Consider the following 18913-nt stretch of genomic DNA (forward strand, 5'->3'; position numbering starts at 1 on the left):
AAAGTAGAGTAGGCTTGGCCAGATAGCTCAGTGGGTTAGAGTGTTGTTCTGATACATCAAGATTGCCACTTCGTGCCTGACCTGTGGTGGCGCAGTGGATAAAGTGTCGACCTGGAAATGCTGAGGTCGCCGGTTTGAAACCCTGGGCTTGCCTGGTCAAGGCACATAGTGGAGTTGATGCTTCCAGCTCCTCCCCCCCTTCTCTCTGTCTCTCCTCTCTCTCTCTCCCTCTGTCTTTCCCTCTCCTCTCCAAAAATGAATAAAAAAATAAAAATAAAATTTAAAAAAAAAAAAAAAAAAAAAAAGATTGCCACTTCGATTCCTGGTCAGGGCACATACGGAAATAGATCCATGTTTCTGTCTCTCTAAAATTAATAAATAAAAGGTTTTTTTTTAAAAGTAATGTTTGGCCTGACCTGTGGTGGCGCAGTGGATAAAGTGTCGACCTGGAAATGCTGAGGTCACCAGTTCGAAACCCTGGGCTTGCCTGGTCAAGGCACATACGGGAGTTGATGCTTCCAGCTCCTCCCCACCTTCTCTCTCTCTCTCTCTCTTTTCTCTCTCTCTTGTCTCTCCCTCTCCTCTCTAAAAAAAAAAAAAGAATAAAAATAAATAAAAAAATAAAATCTTTAAAAATATATATATAGGATGCCCCCACCAAAAAAAAGTAATGTTTGGCTCTAGCCAGGTAGCTCAGTTGGTTGGAGTGTTGTCCTGGTATGCCAAGGTTGTAGATTCGATCCCTAGTCAGGGCACATACAAGAATTAACCAATGAAGAAGTACGTGGAACAACCAAATCAGTGTTTCTCTCTCTCCCTCTCTTCCACCTCCTCTAAAAAATCAGTAAACACTTTTTAAAAAGTAAAGTAATATTTTTTTATTTTTTTATTTTATTTATTTTTATTAATTTTAATGGGGTAACATTGATAAATCAGGGTACATATGTTCAGAGAAGACATCTCCAGATTATTTTGACATTTGATTATGTTGCATACCCCTCACCCAAAGTCAAATTGTCTTCCATCACCTTTAAAAAGTAAAGTAATATTTTAATGACCTTTGCATAAGTTCTCTGGGTGTTTTTAGCTACTAAAAATCAATGTTCAGCCTGACCAGGCGGTGGCACAATGGATAGAGCGTTGGACTGGGATGCAGAGGACCCAGGTTCGAGGCCCTGAGGTCGCCAGCTTGAGCGCGGGCTCATCTGGTTTGAGCAAGAGCCCACCAGCTTGAACCCAAGGTCGCTGGCTCCAGCAAGGGCAGGGGTCCCCAAACTTTTTACACAGGGGGCCAGTTCACTGTCCCTCAGACCATTGGAGGGCCGGACTATAAAAAAAACTATGAACAAATCCCTATGCACACTGCACAGATCTTATTTTAAAGTAAAAAAACATAACATTTAAAATAAAGAACAAGTAAATTTAAATCAACAAACTTACCAGTATTTCAATGGGAACTATGCTCCTCTCACTGACCACCAATGAAAGAGGTGCCCCTTCCAGAAGTGTGGCAGGGGCCGGATAAATGGCTTCAGGGGGCCACATGTGGCCCGCGGGCCGTAGTTTGGGGACCCCTGAGCAAGGGGTTACTCAGTCAGCTGAAGGCCAACGGTCAAGGCACGTATGAGAAAGCAATCAATGAACAACTAAGGTGTTGCAACGCGCAATGAAGAGCTAATGATTGATGCTTCTCATCTCTCTCCGTTCCTGTCTGTCTGTCCCTGTCTATCCCTCTCTCTGACTCACTCTCTGTCTCTGTAAAAAATAAATAAATAAAATTAAAAATCGATGTTCAGAGCCCTGGCCAGACAACTCCTGGAGCATGGAGGTTGTCAGTTCATTTCCCGGTCAGGGCACATATAGGAGCAGCTCGATGTTCCTGTCTCTCTCTTTCCCTGCCTGAAAGAAAGAGAGAAAGAAAGAAAGAAAGAGAGAGAGAGAAAGAAAAAGAAAGAAAGAAAGAAAGAAAGAAAGAAAGAAAGAAAGAAAGAAAGAAAGAAAGAGAAAGAAAGAGGAAAGGGAAAGGGAAAGGGAAAGAAAAAAAGAAAGAAAGAAAGGGGAGAGAGGGAGGGGGGGAGAAAATAAATGTTCAGACTCACAGCTCTACCATTCTGCCTCTTCATCCCCTCTCCTGTCATGTTAAACTTAATTCATGAGCTGAGAAGTGTTAGTAATTCAAAAAGTGCTCCAAAATAGTGTCATGCCATTGTTCATTCTGACAGGAAGTTCATAAAGAACTCTGCTTTTCAAAGCAAGTAAGCACCATCCAAGCCTTTTTGAGTGTTCAGAAGGGGCTGCTGTGTGCTGGTGGTGGGGAGGGAGCATGTGAGACCTGGTTCTGGTCAGAGTCCGTCTTCCAGAAGCAAATGATGATGTAACACTTGTCCATGTATAGGTGTATAGTACGGAGGACAAAGCAAGGGGTATGTGGTTGCCCCAGTGGCAAGAGGTGAGGAACAGCACAGACTGCAGAACTGAGGGAAACCATGCTCTGCGGGGTTTGAGGGAACGGTAGTAATAGCACTTAAAGGAAAGTATTAAAAATATTTTTACTAACTTGAAATTTTGATCTATAGAGCATGGTAGGGGAAATACATTATTAGAGCTTAGAAAGCTAGGCCATGAAATCATTACATTGGAAGACATTTACCATTAGAATTTTAAAATAAATGTGCATAAACAATAATAAAAATATGTTCCAGTTGTTCTGGTGAAACTTAGAGCAATAAAGGTCCTTTCAGTCCGGACTTGTTTGCACTGGATTGAGGAATTACCTATTTTATTCCCAATTCTATAGATTCCAGGCCATTTATTTCAATTATCAAAAGCCCCCAGTTTTTCTTTTACTTTTATCAATTTCTCTTATGAATTAGCAGAAATAACTAATTTCTAAAAAATACAAAAGTGTTTATAATATCCAAGAAGAATGGATGGAAAATGCTTTTTTATTGAACAGACTAGACTAGTCACTAGATGTAGCTTACTTAGATTAATACAGTATTTTCTCAGTTCTGTGGTATGGTGGAGGTGTTAGTTACATTTTTGTGTCATTCAGGGAGACACCCAGATTTTAATGTGCCTACCGTGTGTTTGATACTTGATGAGGTCATGGGAAATGAAAGATTCAAAAGTGAATTGCTGGGAGGAGCATAGAGCCCAGTGAGGGAAGGGAAGCATGTTAATGCTGTGATGTAATAAAGATACCTGTGGAAGGCGCTGGATCACAAAGGAAGGAACATGTGTCCTCCCTGGTGAGAGGCGGTGGCGAAGGGAGGTTCATAGAGGTGGTAGCATATGAACTGAGGTTTGAAGGGTGAATAGGAGTTTACAGGCAAACAGGAAGGGTGCTCAGGCAGAGGGACGGCAGCCTAAGAGAACAGGATTGGAGTTGAGGTAGCAAGGTCAGGGTTCTCTGTGTGAAGGCACTAGGACTGGAAGGCAAGGAGGTGTTGTGAGGAAGGGAGTTTGCCGTTTCACCTGTGGGCTAGGCTTTCTCGGGGTATTCTGTGTAAATGCAAGCCCTGTGAGAGTCTGGGGGTTGGGGGGAGTCTGAACAGTTCAGCCTTAGACTTTTTTTTTTTTTTTTTTTACAAAGACAGAGATTGACTCAGAGAGAGGAATAGACAGGGACAGACAGGAACGGAAAGAGATGAGAAGCATCAATCATTAGTTTTTCATTGCGCATTGCAACACCTTAGTTGTTCATGGATTGCTTTCTCATATGTGCCTTGACCGCGGGCCTTCAGCAGACCGAGGAGCCCCTTATTGGAGCCAGCGACCTTGGGTCCAAGCTGGTGGGCTTTTGCTCAAACCAGATGAGCCCGTGCTCAAGCTGGCGACCTCGGGGTCTCGAACCTGGGTCCTCTGCATCCCAGTCCGACGCTCTTTCCACTGCGCCGCCGCCTGGTCAGGGCAGCCTTAGACTCTTAAGTGCTTGATGGAAACACCTGTTTCATGTTTTTATTTCAGAAAATAATAGCTTGGGAGAGGGTTGCTGTTAGGCATTGCGGAGCTCCTGAGTATTTTCAGCAAGGGACTGGCTTCACTTGATTTACATTAGAGAATGGTAACGCTGAAAGTGTAGGTGGGTGTGGGGGAAGATTGGTGATGAGACCAGTTCATAACTATTATCAATTTTGGTTAAATAAAATCTGACCACTGACATAAAGATGTTTACTCTCAAAACTTAGGATTTTAGGCCTCTTCTAAGAAAAAAATCATTTTATTATGAGAATTTAGGGATAAATGCAGATTATTTTTTAAGTGAAAAGAGGGGAAGTAGTGAGAGACTCCCACATGCTCCCCAACAGGGATCCATCTAGCAACCTCCATCTGGGGCCAATGCTAGAATCAACCAAACTGCTGGCCTCAATGCCCCAGGCCAACGCTTGAACCAGCTGAGCTTATCCTCAGCACCCAGGGCTGATGCTCAAACCAGTTGAGCCACTGGCTGCTAGAGGGGAAGAGAGAGTGAAGGGAAGGGGGGGAGAGAAGACAGGTGGTTGCCTCTCCTGTGTGCCCTGACTGGGGATTGAACCTGGAATGTCCACACGTCGGGCCGACACTATCCGTGGAGCCAACCAGCCAGGGCTATTGTAGTACATTTTTATAAGAGCCATTTGCATTTCTTTTACTGTGATATGTTATTTTCTCAGCCAATTTTTAAAAATAAATTGGATTTTTGGCCTTTTTGTTATACAGTAATTTTAGGAGCCCTTTATATAGTGAAGAGATTAACCCTTTTTTTTTTTTTTCATTTTTCTGAAGCTGGAAACAGGGAGAGACAGTCAGACAGACTCCCACATGCGCCCGACCGGGATCCACCCGGCACGCCCACCAGGGGCGACGCTCTGCCCACCAGGGGGCGATGCTCTGCCCATCCTGGGCGTCGCCATGTTGCGACCAGAGCCACTCTAGCGCCTGAGGCAGAGGCCACAGAGCCATCCCCAGCGCCCGGGCCATCTTTGCTCCAATGGAGCCTTGGCTGCGGGAGGGGAAGAGAGAGACAGAGAGGAAGGTGCGGCGGAGGGGTGGAGAAGCAAATGGGCGCTTCTCCTGTGTGCCCTGGCCGGGAATCGAACCCGGGTCCTCCGCACGCTAGGCCGACGCTCTACCGCTGAGCCAACCGGCCAGGGCTAGCCTTTTATTTGCAATATAAGTTGCAAATATTTTCCCCAAGTTTGCTTGTGAAAGATTGTTTTTTAAAAATTTTTTATTTATTGCTTTTGGAGAGAGAAAAACATCAACTTGTTGTTACACTGATGTATGCATTCATTGGTTGATTTTTTGTTGTTGTTGTTTATTGGTTGATTCTTATGTGTGCCCTGACCAGGAATCAAACACTCAACATTGGTGTATCTGGATGGTGCTCTAACCAACTGAGCTACCTGCAGGACTGTAAAAGATTCTTATATTTAACTACTTGAATACATCATTTTTAAAAATGGTGTCTGGTTTTTGAGTCATAGTTAGAAACGGCTTCTGTGCCTCCCAGGTTATAAAAAGGTATTTACCCAGCTTTATTCTAGAACTTTCATAATTTTGTGAGTTCTTTTTCAGTATTAGGAATGTATGCTGGTATGATGAGCAGTATAAGTCCATTTTATTCCAGATGGGTATTTTAATAGGTCAGACACCAATCATTGTATAGTCCTTCCCGTCAATATTGAGATGCTTCCCTCATTACTTACCATTTTCTGTTTCTGGACTTGATAATTTGTCCCTTTTATCTATTTATGTGCTAGTGCCAAATTGTTTTAAGGCTTTATAATATCTGGAAGTGCTAATTCCCTTCTAATACTCTCGTCTTTTGGAACTTTCCTGACTTTTTGTACATTTTAATTTTTCTATATGAACTGTGGAATCAGTTTATATATTTTCATTAACTGATCCTATAGACATATTGGTGGGGGCGATGGGGTGGGTGGAGGTGGGTAGAGTGACCGTGGGGAGGTGGGGGATAACTTTCAATATATAGATTAATCTCTTTATGATAATGACTCTAAGTTGTAGCTTTAATCTTTTCTCTTACAGATGATATTAACCGTGTTCTTGAGCAACAATGAACAGATTTTAACAGAAGTTCCTATAACACCAGAAACAACATGTCGAGATGTTGTGGAATTTTGCAAGGAACCTGGAGAAGGCAGTTGCCACTTAGCTGAAGTGTGGAGGGGAAATGGTATGTATGAGACTCTAAAAATGACTAAAGACATAAAATTAATGTTCATCAAATGTACAGTATTGTTTCTGGTTCTTAGTTATCTGAGGTTATAAGGAATTGAAGAGTTGGAATTAAAACTAGTATTATATAACCTGGGGCTAGGGTTTTACAAATGCTCTTCATAAGAAAGTATATTGTACCTGACCAAGTGGTGGTGTAGTGGACAGAGTGTCAGCCTGGGTTACTGAGGACCCAGGTTTGAAACACTGAGGTCGCCAGCTTGAGTGTGAGCTTGAGCACAGGGTCACTGGCTTGAGCGTGGGGTCATAGACATGACCCCAACGTTGCTGGCTTGAGCCCAAGGTCTCTGACTTGAGCAAGGGGGCGACTGGCTCAGCTGCAGCCCCCATTCAAGGCATGTGTGAGAAGCAATCAGTGAACAACTCAAGTGCCACAATTACGAGTTGATGCTCATCTCTCTCCCTTACTGCCTCTCCCTGCCTGTCTCTCCCTCTCTCTCTCTCTTTTTCTCTCTCTTGTGTTAAAAAAAAAATCAACCAATAAATGCATAAATAAGTGTAACAACAAATCAATGTTTCTCTCTCTCCCTTTTTTTCTTTAATGTCAATAAATAAAAATTTTAAAAGTAAATAAAAATATTTTATAGGCCTGTATACATAAGTGTTACTTTTAAAACTAAAAATATGGAATGACGTTTACTTATTTAATGTTCTATTTGTGCTTGTTTTTTGCTGTGTTACTCCTTCTGAGTTGAACGTGAGCTAAGCACACACAGATTTCATTTTCCACTGTGATGAGACAGTTTCTGTACTTGCCCTCAAGCTTGCTGAGGAGGGAGAAGCTTGCCCACACACTCAGGAAGGTAAAAGGGCAGCAGCACAGTGTGGCCACATTTCTGTGAATAGTAGGATTTTCTTTTTTATGGAAATCTAGAACTTACCTAGAGCATCTTGAGTCACACCTTGAATGTATGGTAGGATTGCAGCTCTCCAAGTTCTTTATCTTGACTGAAAGTCAAGTTCTCAGACTGAGCCGAAGGGAGGAAAATGACTGTTTAGTTTTTTCCTGCCACTCCCCAGACCTCAGAACTTGTTGGTGTCTGTCCTCCTTTTAAGCACGAGTAGTAGAGGGAATATTTCAGGACTTCCTTTTTTCCCCCCTCTAAATTAAGATGTAATTCACATGACATGCCCTGGCTGGTTGGCTCGTTGGATAGAGCATCGGCGTGCAGTAAGTACCAGGTTCGATTCATGGTCAGGGCACACATGAAAAGAGACCATCTGCTTCTCTTCCCTTCTTTCTCTCTTCCCCTCTTGCAGCCAGTGGCTCTGATGGTCTGAGCGTCAGCCTCAGGCACTGAGTATGGCTCGATTGATTTAAGCATTGGTCTCAGACAGAGGTTGCTGAGTGGATCCCAGTTGGGGTGCATGCAGGAGTCTGTCTCACTATCTCCCCTCTTCTCACTTAAAAAAAAATCACATGACATAAAAATCACCATTTTAAAATGTACAACTGAGTGGTTTTTAAGACACTCAATCAAACTCTGTACCTCTCCATTCCTTCCCCCCCCAGAGCCAGGCAACCGCTGTATGTACTTCTGGCTCTATGTATGGGGTGCTCCAAGTACCACGGATAAATGGGATCATACACTGTGTGGCCTCTTTGTCTAGCTTTCACTAAGAATAATGTTTTCAAGGCTCATCTATGTTGTAAGCATGTGTTAGTACTTAATTCCTGTTTTTTGGCTAAATAATCATTGTCGGGTATACCACATCTTAATCATTCGTTCATCAGACAATGGATGTTTGGGTTGTTTCCACTGTTTGGCTGCTGTGACTAATGCTGCTATGAACGTTCATGTATAAGTGTTAGTGTGGGCTCGCTGGATACCAGAGGTGTGCTGTTCCTCCTTGGTACACTGGTTACCACGCGCAGCCTTTTCATGGATAACAAGGTTCGGCCAGTTTGTTGATATGTTTCTTTGAAGAGTGGGAGCATACTGCTTCATGATAAATATTTGTAAAGGGCACTTTTTTTAATGTTACCTATTTAATGTTGGAAAATTGCTTTTATGTTTACTTCTTGTGTTTATTAGTTACCTAAATTATTTTCCATTCATACTACTACTGCTTTTATTTCATTAAAGTTAAAATTTAGTGCTTGTAATATTCTTGAATTCTAATATATCTGTATATTTATTTAAATTTATTTATTTATTTATTTATTTATTTATTTTATTTTATTTTTGTATTTTTCCAAAGCTGGAAACGGGGAGGCAGTCAGACAGACTCCCGCATGCGCCCGACCGGGATCCATCCGGCATGCCCACCAGGGGGCGATGCTCTGCCCATCTGGCGCGTTGCTCGGTTGCGACCAGAGCCATTCTAGCGCCTGAGGCAGAGGCCATGGAGCCATCCTCAGCGCCCGGGCCACTTTGCTCTAATGGAGCCCTGGCTGCGGGAGGGAAAGAGACAGAGAGGAAGGAGAGGGGGAGGGGTGGAGAAGCAGATGGGCGCTTCTCCTGTGTGCCCTGGCCAGGAATCGAACCTGGGACTCCTGCATGCCAGGCCGATGCTCTACCACTGAGCCAACCGGCCAGGGCTATTTAAATTTATTTTCTTTACTTTTAGTAGGAATTATTTCATTTGTTTCTCTGAGATTAATGAATTTTTTTTTTTTTTGCTAGAGCGTCCCATACCCTTTGATCATATGATGTATGAACATCTTCAGAAGTGGGGCCCACGAAGGGAAGAAGTGAAATTTTTTCTTCGACATGAGGATTCCCCGACCGAGAGCAGTGAACAAGGTAAATAAGTGCTTTTCCCCCCATTTGTTAATTTTTGCCATAAAAGATAATTTTAAAATATAGGTATTAAAGTCAATTATTCATGCTATTTTCCCTCCTTTACTCACAGTGGAGAGAGGGAGAGTTGGTGTCTCACGTCTCTTTGACCTAAGTATAACTAAACCGTAAAAGAAAAGAAAAACTGAATTATTTAAAAAAACAAAAACTGCCTGGCAATAAGCACCCGAAGCAATTTCAAAAGAAATTATAAATGGAAACAGCATTTATAGCTCTTTAGCAAAGGGCTAATTTCTTTTACATATAGAATTTCTAAAAATTGATACCCCCCCAAAAAAAAAAACAGTAAAAAAAAAAGAACAACACATACAAGGATGCAGTTCACAGAAAAGGAAATATTCATGGCCCTGAGGTAAATGAAAGAATGCTCAGCCTTCCTTCTACTAAAGAAAACACTGCTACCCTATTCCACTTGTCACACTGGCAGAGATTAGAACACTTAATAACACAGAGTTGGCAAGGAGGTTGAGAAACAGGCACTCTTCCACACGGCGTGGGAGTGTCATTTGGCAGCTTTTGCAGAGGGCAATTTGGTAATATCTGTTCTGTTCGCAAAAGCACAAAAAACAGCAGTTTCACGTTTGAGAACGTGCCCGACAGCTGTGCCTGCACACATACAAGATGGTGCACACGTAGTGCTACCCTTGGAGCATTGCTGATGAAACAGCCGCGTGCCTCCTGGGGGCGACGGGCCCCACCGCCGTGGTGCATGCAGTCAGGGGACTGCTCTACAGCCATAAACAAGCTCTCTGCCCGACCCGTCTCCTGGACACACTGTGTGAATAGGCACTGTGGGAGGCGGTGTACACACCTGCTGCCGTCTGTGTGACAGGTCTGAAGTATCTGTGGAGGGACACAAAGAAACAGGCGACACTGTGAGCCTGGGGGAAGGCTGCTGGCTGAAGGGAGGAACAGTTTGTGAGAGGCCTGGTGGTTCCTTTTGCCCTTGAACCATGGGAAAAGACTATCTCTTTTTGAATTAAAATTTAAACAAGAGAAGGGAATCTTTTTTTCTAAAAGCATATCTACTGTACAGTGAAGAGACCCTTGTTGTTTAGCAGTGATTGTGGATTACTTCTGGTATTTAAAAGAAAATAACAAAAAGGTATCCTTCTGTAAAAAGATTTCTTTTTTTTTAATTTATTTATTTATTCATTTTTTAGAGAGGAGAGAGACAGAGAGGGAGAGAGAGGAGAGAGAGACAGAGAGAAGGGGGGAGGAGCTGGAAGCATCAACTCCCATATGTGCCTTGACCAGGCAAGCCCAGGGTTTCGAACCGGCGACCTCAGCATTTCCAGGTCGACGCTTTATCCACTGCGCCACCACAGGTCAGGCCTTTTTTTTTTTTTTTATATATAAATAAATTTTTATTTTAATGGGGTGACATCAATAAATCAGGGTACATACATTCAAAGAAAATATTTCCAGGTTATCTTGTCATTTAGTTATGTTGCATACCCATCACCCAAAGAGAGATCGTCCTCTGCCACCCTCCATCCAGTTCTCTCTGTACCCCTCCCCCTCTCCCTCCTTCCCTCCCCCCACCCCCCATAGCCACCACACTCCTGTTCATGCCTCTCAGTCTCGCTTTTATGTCCCACTAATGTACGGAATCCTGCAGTTCCTGTTTTTTTCTGATTCGCTTATTTCACTCCGCACAATGCTACCAAGACTCCACCATTCCGCTATAAGTGATCCAATGTCACCATTTCTCCTATCTGAATAATATACCATGGTGTATATGTGCCCCATCTTCTTCATCTAGTCCTCTATTTTTTTTTACAGTGATTAAAAGCCTTTAAGCAAACTCTTGGCCAATACAGCAAGAATCCATAAATGAGTAGTGTCCTTAACATGTTCCCCAAGTCCATGTTGGCCCCAGCACCATGCCAAATCCCTGAAAAATGCAACCCAACCACAGTTCAGTCTGTTAGGAGCTGTCACAGGGAGCAGGAGTCCAGGAAAGTTCCCCACAGGAAAAGTCCGTATGGCACTGGAATTGTTGTCACCATTCTATACTTTGCAGCTCATGTCCAAGTCCCAATGACCGCTGCTTCTAGCTGGTAATGATAATGATTCAGGTAGACTGGAAAAAGCCATCTGTAGCATGTGTGGAGGTGGAGCTTCTGTTCTCCTCTGCCTGGAGAGTTGAGACCAGGTTGCTTTTCCCTGGAGCTCTGTGACTGTGGCCTGGTAAAGAGAACCTTGGGATACACTAAGCTGGGTGGCAAAGGTAAATTCATAATACAAGTTGGCAAAAGGAGGAAAGAGAGCTCTAAATTAAGAGTAGGTCCCAGCCTGAAATATGAGTGGGGCATTGAGGTAGGAGGAATAAAGGAAACACTATATATTAAGCAAAGCAGCAGAAAATAGGACTATCAACACCCACAACAGAGATCTTTGAGGGAAGAATAAAGAACCTGACTATTCAGGCAAAACATAGTTAAGTGGCCCTTGTGCAAATGAGATCAGTTTACCTGCTTCTTGGAAGAAATACCCTAGGCTCGTCCACAGTGTCGTAGATGGGGTCGACGGCCCTGGGCACCTTCAGCCTTCAGTGGCAAACCCCAGCATTCTGGGCAAGGTTAGGTCATAGGTGGCTGGAGCAGGCCTGGAAGAGACTGAACCCTCCCTTAGAGGAGCGAGGGGGAAGCCCACCTTCCAGTGTCCCTGTTTCCTCACAGCAGAGGTGTGTAAGCCTGGCAGGCTTTAGCTCAATGACCTTCCTTTCCACTATTGAAGCAGGACCCAGATGGCATCCTATGAGACCCCTTTGGGGTGCTGGAGCCTTTAAGGGTGTATCCTAAAAGCTGGTAGTTCCCCCTGATCTCTATTGGGCTTTTTCTGCCTCTAGGTATCTTAAAAGCCATTCTCAGAAGATCTCGCTGAGGGGTTTGAGGATCCCCATCCGCCTATATAAATCTTTTCCATATATCTGGAGCTATTTGGAAAAAAGACACAACAGTGTTATTAGCTAGATCTAATAAAGAAGGTAGATTTGGTGTCTCCTGTTCATCAGCTTTCAAAAGAAATGTAAATTTTTTTTTTTTTTTAAGTAAAAAGCATGATATGGTAAACCCGTCGGAGTCATTGGCCTGGTGTGCAGGATTCCCGGGTTCGATTCCCGGCCAGAGCACACAGGAGAAGCGCCCATCTACCTCTCCACCCCTCCCCCTCTCCCCCTGTAAAAAGATTTCTTTATGCAGGTTATCCCTTTTTATTTGTATTTGATGTTAAAGGATACTTTGCCCCTACGATGAGTTACCCTCTCCTTGAAGCTCATCTTTCGGAGCTGTAAATACTGTTACAGTGCCTGACCAGGCGGTGGCGCAGTGGATAGAGCGTCTGACTGGTACACGGAGGACCCAGGTTCAAGACCCCAAGGTTGCCAGTGTCAGCTCGGGCTCATCTGGCTTGAAGAAAAAGCTCACCAGCTTGGACCCAAGGTTGCTGGCTTGAGCAAGGGGTTACTCGGTCTGCTGAAGGCCCACGGTCAAGGCACATATGAGAAAGCAATCAATGAACAACTAAGGTGTTGCAACAAAAAACTGATGATTGATGCTTCTCATCTCTCTCCATTCCTGTCTGTCTGTCCCTATCTAGCCCTCTCTCTGACTCTCTGTCTCTGTAAAAAAAATAAAATAAAATACTGTTACAGGGCTGTGTTGTACAATAGCGTGTCCACACCCGGGCTTCATTCCACTGGGTGCTGGTCGTCTGGGGCCAGGAGACCAGAGTTCCAGGCCCAGCTCTCCATCCACTTCCGCAGCAGACAGGGGCCCCGCCTCCGCACCAGATCCTCCTGTCGTGATCCACCAGCTGGCATTCAAGTGCTGCTCACAGGCTAAGAATTTATTTTAACTCTCTTTCTGGGCTCTCCAAATATATACCCTCCCTTCCCTAGCTGTGCGCAAATAGTTTTACTTTTTACTCTTATCAATATAGTATGTGTACATAGCCCTTTACTGTCCTGTGGTGGTACGGTGTGGGGGAGGTTTTATTTAGTTCTCACTTTGTGAAGTTTAAAAGTATTAAGAGACACTTAAAGAACTGTCTGGGGTCATAAGAAAAGTGTGTATACTTTACAAAGTGATCCACCTCCCCCCCATAATTCCAGTACCCACCTGGCACCACCTGCAGTCATTACAATACCACTGACTGTGTTCCTTGTGCTGTGACTGTTTTGTAATTGCCAGTTGGGACTTCTGAGCCCTTATCTTGTTTACTCAGCCCCTCCCACCTGGCAGCCATCAGGTGGTTCTCTGTAGCTCCGAGTCAGTTTCTGTTTTTTCTGTTTGTTTAGTTTGCTCTTTAGAATCCACATATAAGTGAGATTATGCGGTATTTGCCTTTCCCTGTCTGACTTATTTCACGTAGCATAACACCCTCTAGGTTCATCCATGTTGCAAATGATAAGATTTCATTTTTTATAGCTGAGTAATATTTCATTGTATATATGCATGACGTTTTCATTCACTCATCTGTTGGACACTTGGGCTACTTCCATGTCTTGGCTAGTGTGAATAGGGGTGCTATTTACTGCAGTGAACATAGGGGTGCATATAGTCTTTTGAATTAGTGTTTTGGATTTCTTTGGACAAACACCCAGAAGTGGTATTGCTTGGTCATAAGGCAGTTCCATTTTTAGCTTTTTGAGCAACCTCCCTCCATACTACTTTCCACAGTGGCTGCACCAACCTGCATTCCCACCAACAGTGCATGAGGGCTCCCTTTTCTCCACATTCTTACCAACACTACTTGTTTGTTGATTTATTGATAATGGCCATTCTGACAGGCGTGAGGTAACATTGCCCCTTCTTTCTCTCTCCTACCACAGCCTTTCTTGCATATTCCTTCTCTCTCATGCTCTAACTCAGTATTCCATCCCCCACTGGGACACTCTGCCCTGCTCCTCTGCCTGTGCTTATGCATATCCTGTCTCTCAAGCTCCAGAAAGGATGGCAATTAGACCAGCTCACATGACACTTTGCTCCCTGTTGTGTTGTTTATCACTGAACTTCTCCAGCTTATACTCAGCAGCCAAGACTGAGGATCTAAGACTCGTTTCCTCTACACTTCCCACAGAGCTGAGGGACAGGCAATTGTCACTGTTCAGTAGTATTTTTTTAAAGATCTTATTTATTGATTTTAAAGAGAAGAGAGAAAGAAGGGAGGGAGAACAGGAAGCATCAACTCATAGTAGTTGCTTCTCGTATGTGCCTGGAACCTGCAAGCCCGGGGTTTCAAACCAGCAACCTCAGCGTTCCAGGTCGATGCTTTATCCACTGTGCCACTACAGGTCAGGCTATAAAGAGTATTATTTTTTAAAATTTATTTATTGATTTTAGAGAGATACAGAAACATCCATCTGTTTCTGTATGTGCCCTGACCAGGGATTGAACCCACAACCTTTATATATCAAGACAATGCTCTAACCAACTGAGCTATCTGGCCAGGGTGATCCATAGTATTTAAAAAGGATGACATTTGAGTGTAAGTAGAAGACTTCCCTCACTAATTGGGTCAGAGCTCTCTATTTGGAAACCAGAGGAGAGCACAGAGGACATGACTTCATTCACCTTTCCCACTTGGGGAAACAGAATCTTAGCGTCTAAGTAACTCTGTGAAGGTCATATGCAGAGCACAGACTAGAGCCCCAGAGCTGGTATGATGACATTGGGGTCCAAGCCACCTGGATTCATCCCTCTCTCTGCTGCTTCCTGAGTGTGGACTTCCCTGTGCCTCTGTTTCCTTGTCTGTGGGGCATGTAGGGCGGTGGCTTAAGGGGAGGGCTAGTGAAGTGTTCAAAGGGCTTTGGTTCACAGTGAGTGCTCACTAAATGTCAGCTCTTATTATTTTCTGACTCCAGAATACAAAATCAGATTTCTTAGTTACCTTCAAAGATTGATTTCAATGTGTGTTTCATAGTATTCTAATGTCTTGGTAGTTTCTTGTTTGGGAGAGGCAGCAATTATGGAATATTAAATTAACTTGAATGCCCTATTCCTTCAGGTTACTAAGAGTAACTCAGAATTTAATTTACCCTGTAAAGTGATAGATTCCATAGTCTCTAGGGTGTGTATGTAATTTCTGCCCACAGAAAACGATTCTACATGTTGTGAAATGACTGTGTTCAGTGGCATGCATGTCATCCACATCTCCTTAGTCTCTGTTCATTATCGCTCCCCACGGACTCTTTTTTTGGACATTTCTGTTCTTGTCCCATCTTCTACTATTAGATATACCGTATATCTGTTTATGTGCTACCTGTCTTTGCTTTATACATGAAAAGAGTTAAGATTTTTTTAGTCTCCAAAAACCAGCCTGTGCCCCTTGGGGGGCAAAGTAATAGGAAGGAAGTAGAAAAAATGTTTTTCTTTTTTTAACATTAGGTTGGGTTTTTTTGTTTGTTTCTTTTTACAGAGACAGAGAGAGAATCAGAGAGAGGGATAGATAGGGACAGACAGAGACAGGAAGAGAGATGAGAAGCATCAATCATCAGTTTTTCGTTGTGACACCTTAGTTGTTCATTGTTTGCTTTCTCATATGTGCCTTGACCAGGAGGCTACAGCAGACCGAGTGACCCCTTGCTCAAGCCAGTGACCTTGGATCCAAGCTGGTGAGCCTTGCTCAAACCAGATGAGCCTGCATTCAAGCTAGTGACCTTGGGGTCTCGAACCTGGGTCCTCCGCATCCCAGTCCGACGCTCTACCCACTGCGCCACCACCTGGTCAGGCAATATTAGGTTCTTGACCATTGAAGTCATATATTCTAGGTAACGAAGCAGGCTCGGGGGCGCAGGAGTGAGTTCTCAAAATGGCATCAAGTAAAAGCTGGGACACTAGTGGAGGGAAGTATGTCTATAGCTTCAGATGCGCCTAGTACATTTGTATAAAAAATAGGACAGGGCCTTGGCCGGTTGGCTCAGCGGTAGAGCGTTGGCCTGGCGTGCGGGGGACCCGGGTTCGATTCCCGGCCAGGGCACATAGGAGAAGCACCCATTTGCTTCTCCACCCCCACCCCCTCCTTCCTCTCTGTCTCTCTCTTCCCCTCCCGCAGCCAAGGCTCCATTGGAGCAAAGATGGCCCGGGCGCTGGGGATGGCTCCTTGGCCTCTGCCCCAGGCGCTGGAGTGGCTCTGGTCGAAGCAGAGCGACGCCCCAGAGGGGCAGAGCATCGCCCCCTGGTGGGCAGAGCGTCGCCCCTGGTGGGCGTGCCGGGTGGATCCCGGTCGGGCGCATGTGGGAGTCTGTCTGTCTCTCCCCGTTTCCAGATTCAGAAAAATACAAAAAAAAAAAACCCAGGACAGGGCATGCAGAGAACTTTTCTACTTTAAATCTGAAACCCTTTAAAAAAGTTTTAATTTCTTTATAGAAACAAAGGAGAATTTCTGAGACTGCCCAAACTAAGACAAGGCCCCATGTCAGGGTGAGCCCTGCTAGTGAGGATCAGTTTTATGCATCAGTTGTTTCATTGTGGATCTTAAGTTTTATTTTAGTCTTATAACACATAAAAGCCCTTTAGAATGTTTAATACAAATTTCATGTGGTAAAATACACAGAACATAAAATTTACCATTTTAACTTTTTTAAAAATGTGTATGTTATTGATTTTAGCGAGAGGAAGGGAGAGAGCAGGAGAGAGACAGGGACATCTGCTCCTGTGTGTGCCCTGACTAGGGATTGAATCTGCAGCCTCTGTGCTTCGGGACGATGCTCCAATCAACCAAGTTATCCCGCAGCCAGGGAAGCATCTTGACCATTTTTAGCTTTTAGAAACCTGTTGATATAAGTCATTGTCAAGATTCTGAAATAGAGCCTGGCTTGTGATGGCACAGTGGATAGAGTGTTGACCTGAAACACTGAGGTGCCCAGTTCGAAACCCTGGGCTTGCCTGATCAAGGCACATAAAACAAGCAATCAATGAACAACTAAAGTGAAACAACTATAAGTTGATACTTCTCATTCCCACCCCTCTTCTCTTAATAAATCAATAAATAAAATCTTTAAAAGAAAAAAAATGATTCTGAAATAGAATGTTAGATGAAAAGAATTTCATTTAAACAACTTTATATACACAGATTATATATATACAGATTAATTATAAAACATTTTCAACTGTACTAAGTCTTCAGTTCATCCTAGTGTTTTATACTTGTGTTCAATAAACATTTGAATAAGTAAAAGTATGGGAGCACGTTGGTTTTCTAGTGTGTCTTTCAGTAAGTTTGGTCCTCTCATTTCTCTAGGCAGCCGTCAGACACAGGAGCAGAGAGCCCAGAGAGATGTAACAAATGTACCTGGGGAGAAGCGTGCTGAAAATGGGGTAAGCAACAGTGAGTTCTATTGACTTTTTTTTTTTTTTTTGTATTTTTCTGAAGTTGGAAACGGGGAGGCAGTCAGACAGACTCCCGCATGCGCCCTACCAGGATCCACCCGGCATGCCCACCAGAGGGCGATGCTCTGTTGCAACCAGAGCCATTCTAGCGCCTGAGGCAGAGGCCACAGAGCCATCCCCAGTGCCCAGGCCAACTTTGCTTCTATGGAGCCTTGGCTGCGGGAGGGAAAGAGAGAGACAGAGAGGAAGGAGAGAGGGAGGAGTGGAGAAGCAGATGGGCGCTTCTCCTGTGTGCCCTGGCCGGAAATCGAACCCGGACTTCTGCACGCCAGGCTGATGCTCTACCACTGAGCCAACCGGCCAGGGCCCTATTGACATTTTTAAAACGCTTTTTACAATTAGTACTTTTTAAAAGTACTAATTGGTTTTGGTTATTTTCTTTACATTTTTCCCCCTTGATTTGAGAGAGAGAGAAAGGGAAAGAAAGAAGTGCATCAGCTTGCCGTTTCACTTAGTTCCATTTAGCTGTGCACTGATTGACTGATTCTCATACGTGCCCTGACCTGGGTCAAACTTGAGACCTCAGTGTGCCAGGATGGTGCTATATCCACTGAGCTACCTGGCCAGGGCCCATTGTGTTTTATTTTAAAGAACTTTTTAGTAGAGCTTGACCAGGTGGTGGTGTAGTGGATAGAGCATTGCCCTGGGACACTGAGGACCCAGGTTCAAAATCCGAGGTTGCCAGCTTGAGTGTGGGGTCACTGGTTTAAGCATGGTATAATAAACATGACCCCATGGTCGCTGGCTTGAAGCCCAAGGTCACTGACTTGAGCAAGGGGTCACTGGCTCTGCTTGAGTCCCCCGGTCAAGGTAAGTACGAGAAAGCAATCAATGAACAACTAAGGTGCCGCAACAAGTTAATGTTCTCATCTCTCTTCCTTCCTGTCTGTCTCTCTCTGTCTCTCCCACTCGCTAAAAAAATAATAAATAATAAGAATTTTTTAACAGAAATGATCATTTCTGTTGAATACATACTTCCAAAACTTTAAAAAAAAAAATTCAATTTATTTATTTATTTTTATTGATTGATTTGAGTCAGGAACATCAATTTGTTCCTGTATGTGCCCTGACCAGGGATCAAACCAGCAACCTCTGCACTTCAGGATGATGCTTTAAACCAACTGAGCTGGCCTGACCTGTGGTGGCTCAGTGGATAAAGCGTCGACCTGGAAATGCTGAGGTCACCGGTTCAAAACCCTGGGCTTGCCTGGTCAACACACATATGGGAGTTGATGCTTCCAGCTCCTACCCCTTTCTCTCTCTCTCTCCCCTCTCTATAATGAATAAATAAAATCTTAAAAAAAAAAAAAAAAAACCAACTGAGCTGTCTGGCCAGGGCAAAATTTTTTTATTGATTTTAGGAAGAAAGAGAAATATTCATTTGTTGTTCCACTTATTCTTGCATTCATTGGTTGATTCTTGTATGCGCCCTCATGGGTTTTGAACCCAGAATCTTGGTGTATTGGGACA

General features: G+C 43.8%; 1 protein-coding gene across 4 annotated transcripts in view; it reads left to right on the forward strand.

Annotated features, from left to right (window-relative positions):
• PPP1R13B (protein phosphatase 1 regulatory subunit 13B) overlaps positions 1-18913 on the forward strand; it is a 97412-nt gene that overhangs the window by 34710 nt on the left and 43789 nt on the right. For all 4 annotated transcript variants that reach the window (XM_066276423.1, XM_066276425.1, XM_066276424.1 and 1 more), the window contains exons 2-4: positions 6034-6181; positions 8871-8990; positions 17295-17371. In XM_066276423.1, coding sequence (XP_066132520.1) covers positions 6034-6181; positions 8871-8990; positions 17295-17371 — 345 coding nt within the window. The remainder of the gene's footprint in view (positions 1-6033; positions 6182-8870; positions 8991-17294; positions 17372-18913) is intronic.

Source organism: Saccopteryx bilineata, chromosome 4, assembly GCF_036850765.1.
Source record: "Saccopteryx bilineata isolate mSacBil1 chromosome 4, mSacBil1_pri_phased_curated, whole genome shotgun sequence".
NCBI classification, from domain to species: Eukaryota; Metazoa; Chordata; class Mammalia; order Chiroptera; family Emballonuridae; genus Saccopteryx; species Saccopteryx bilineata.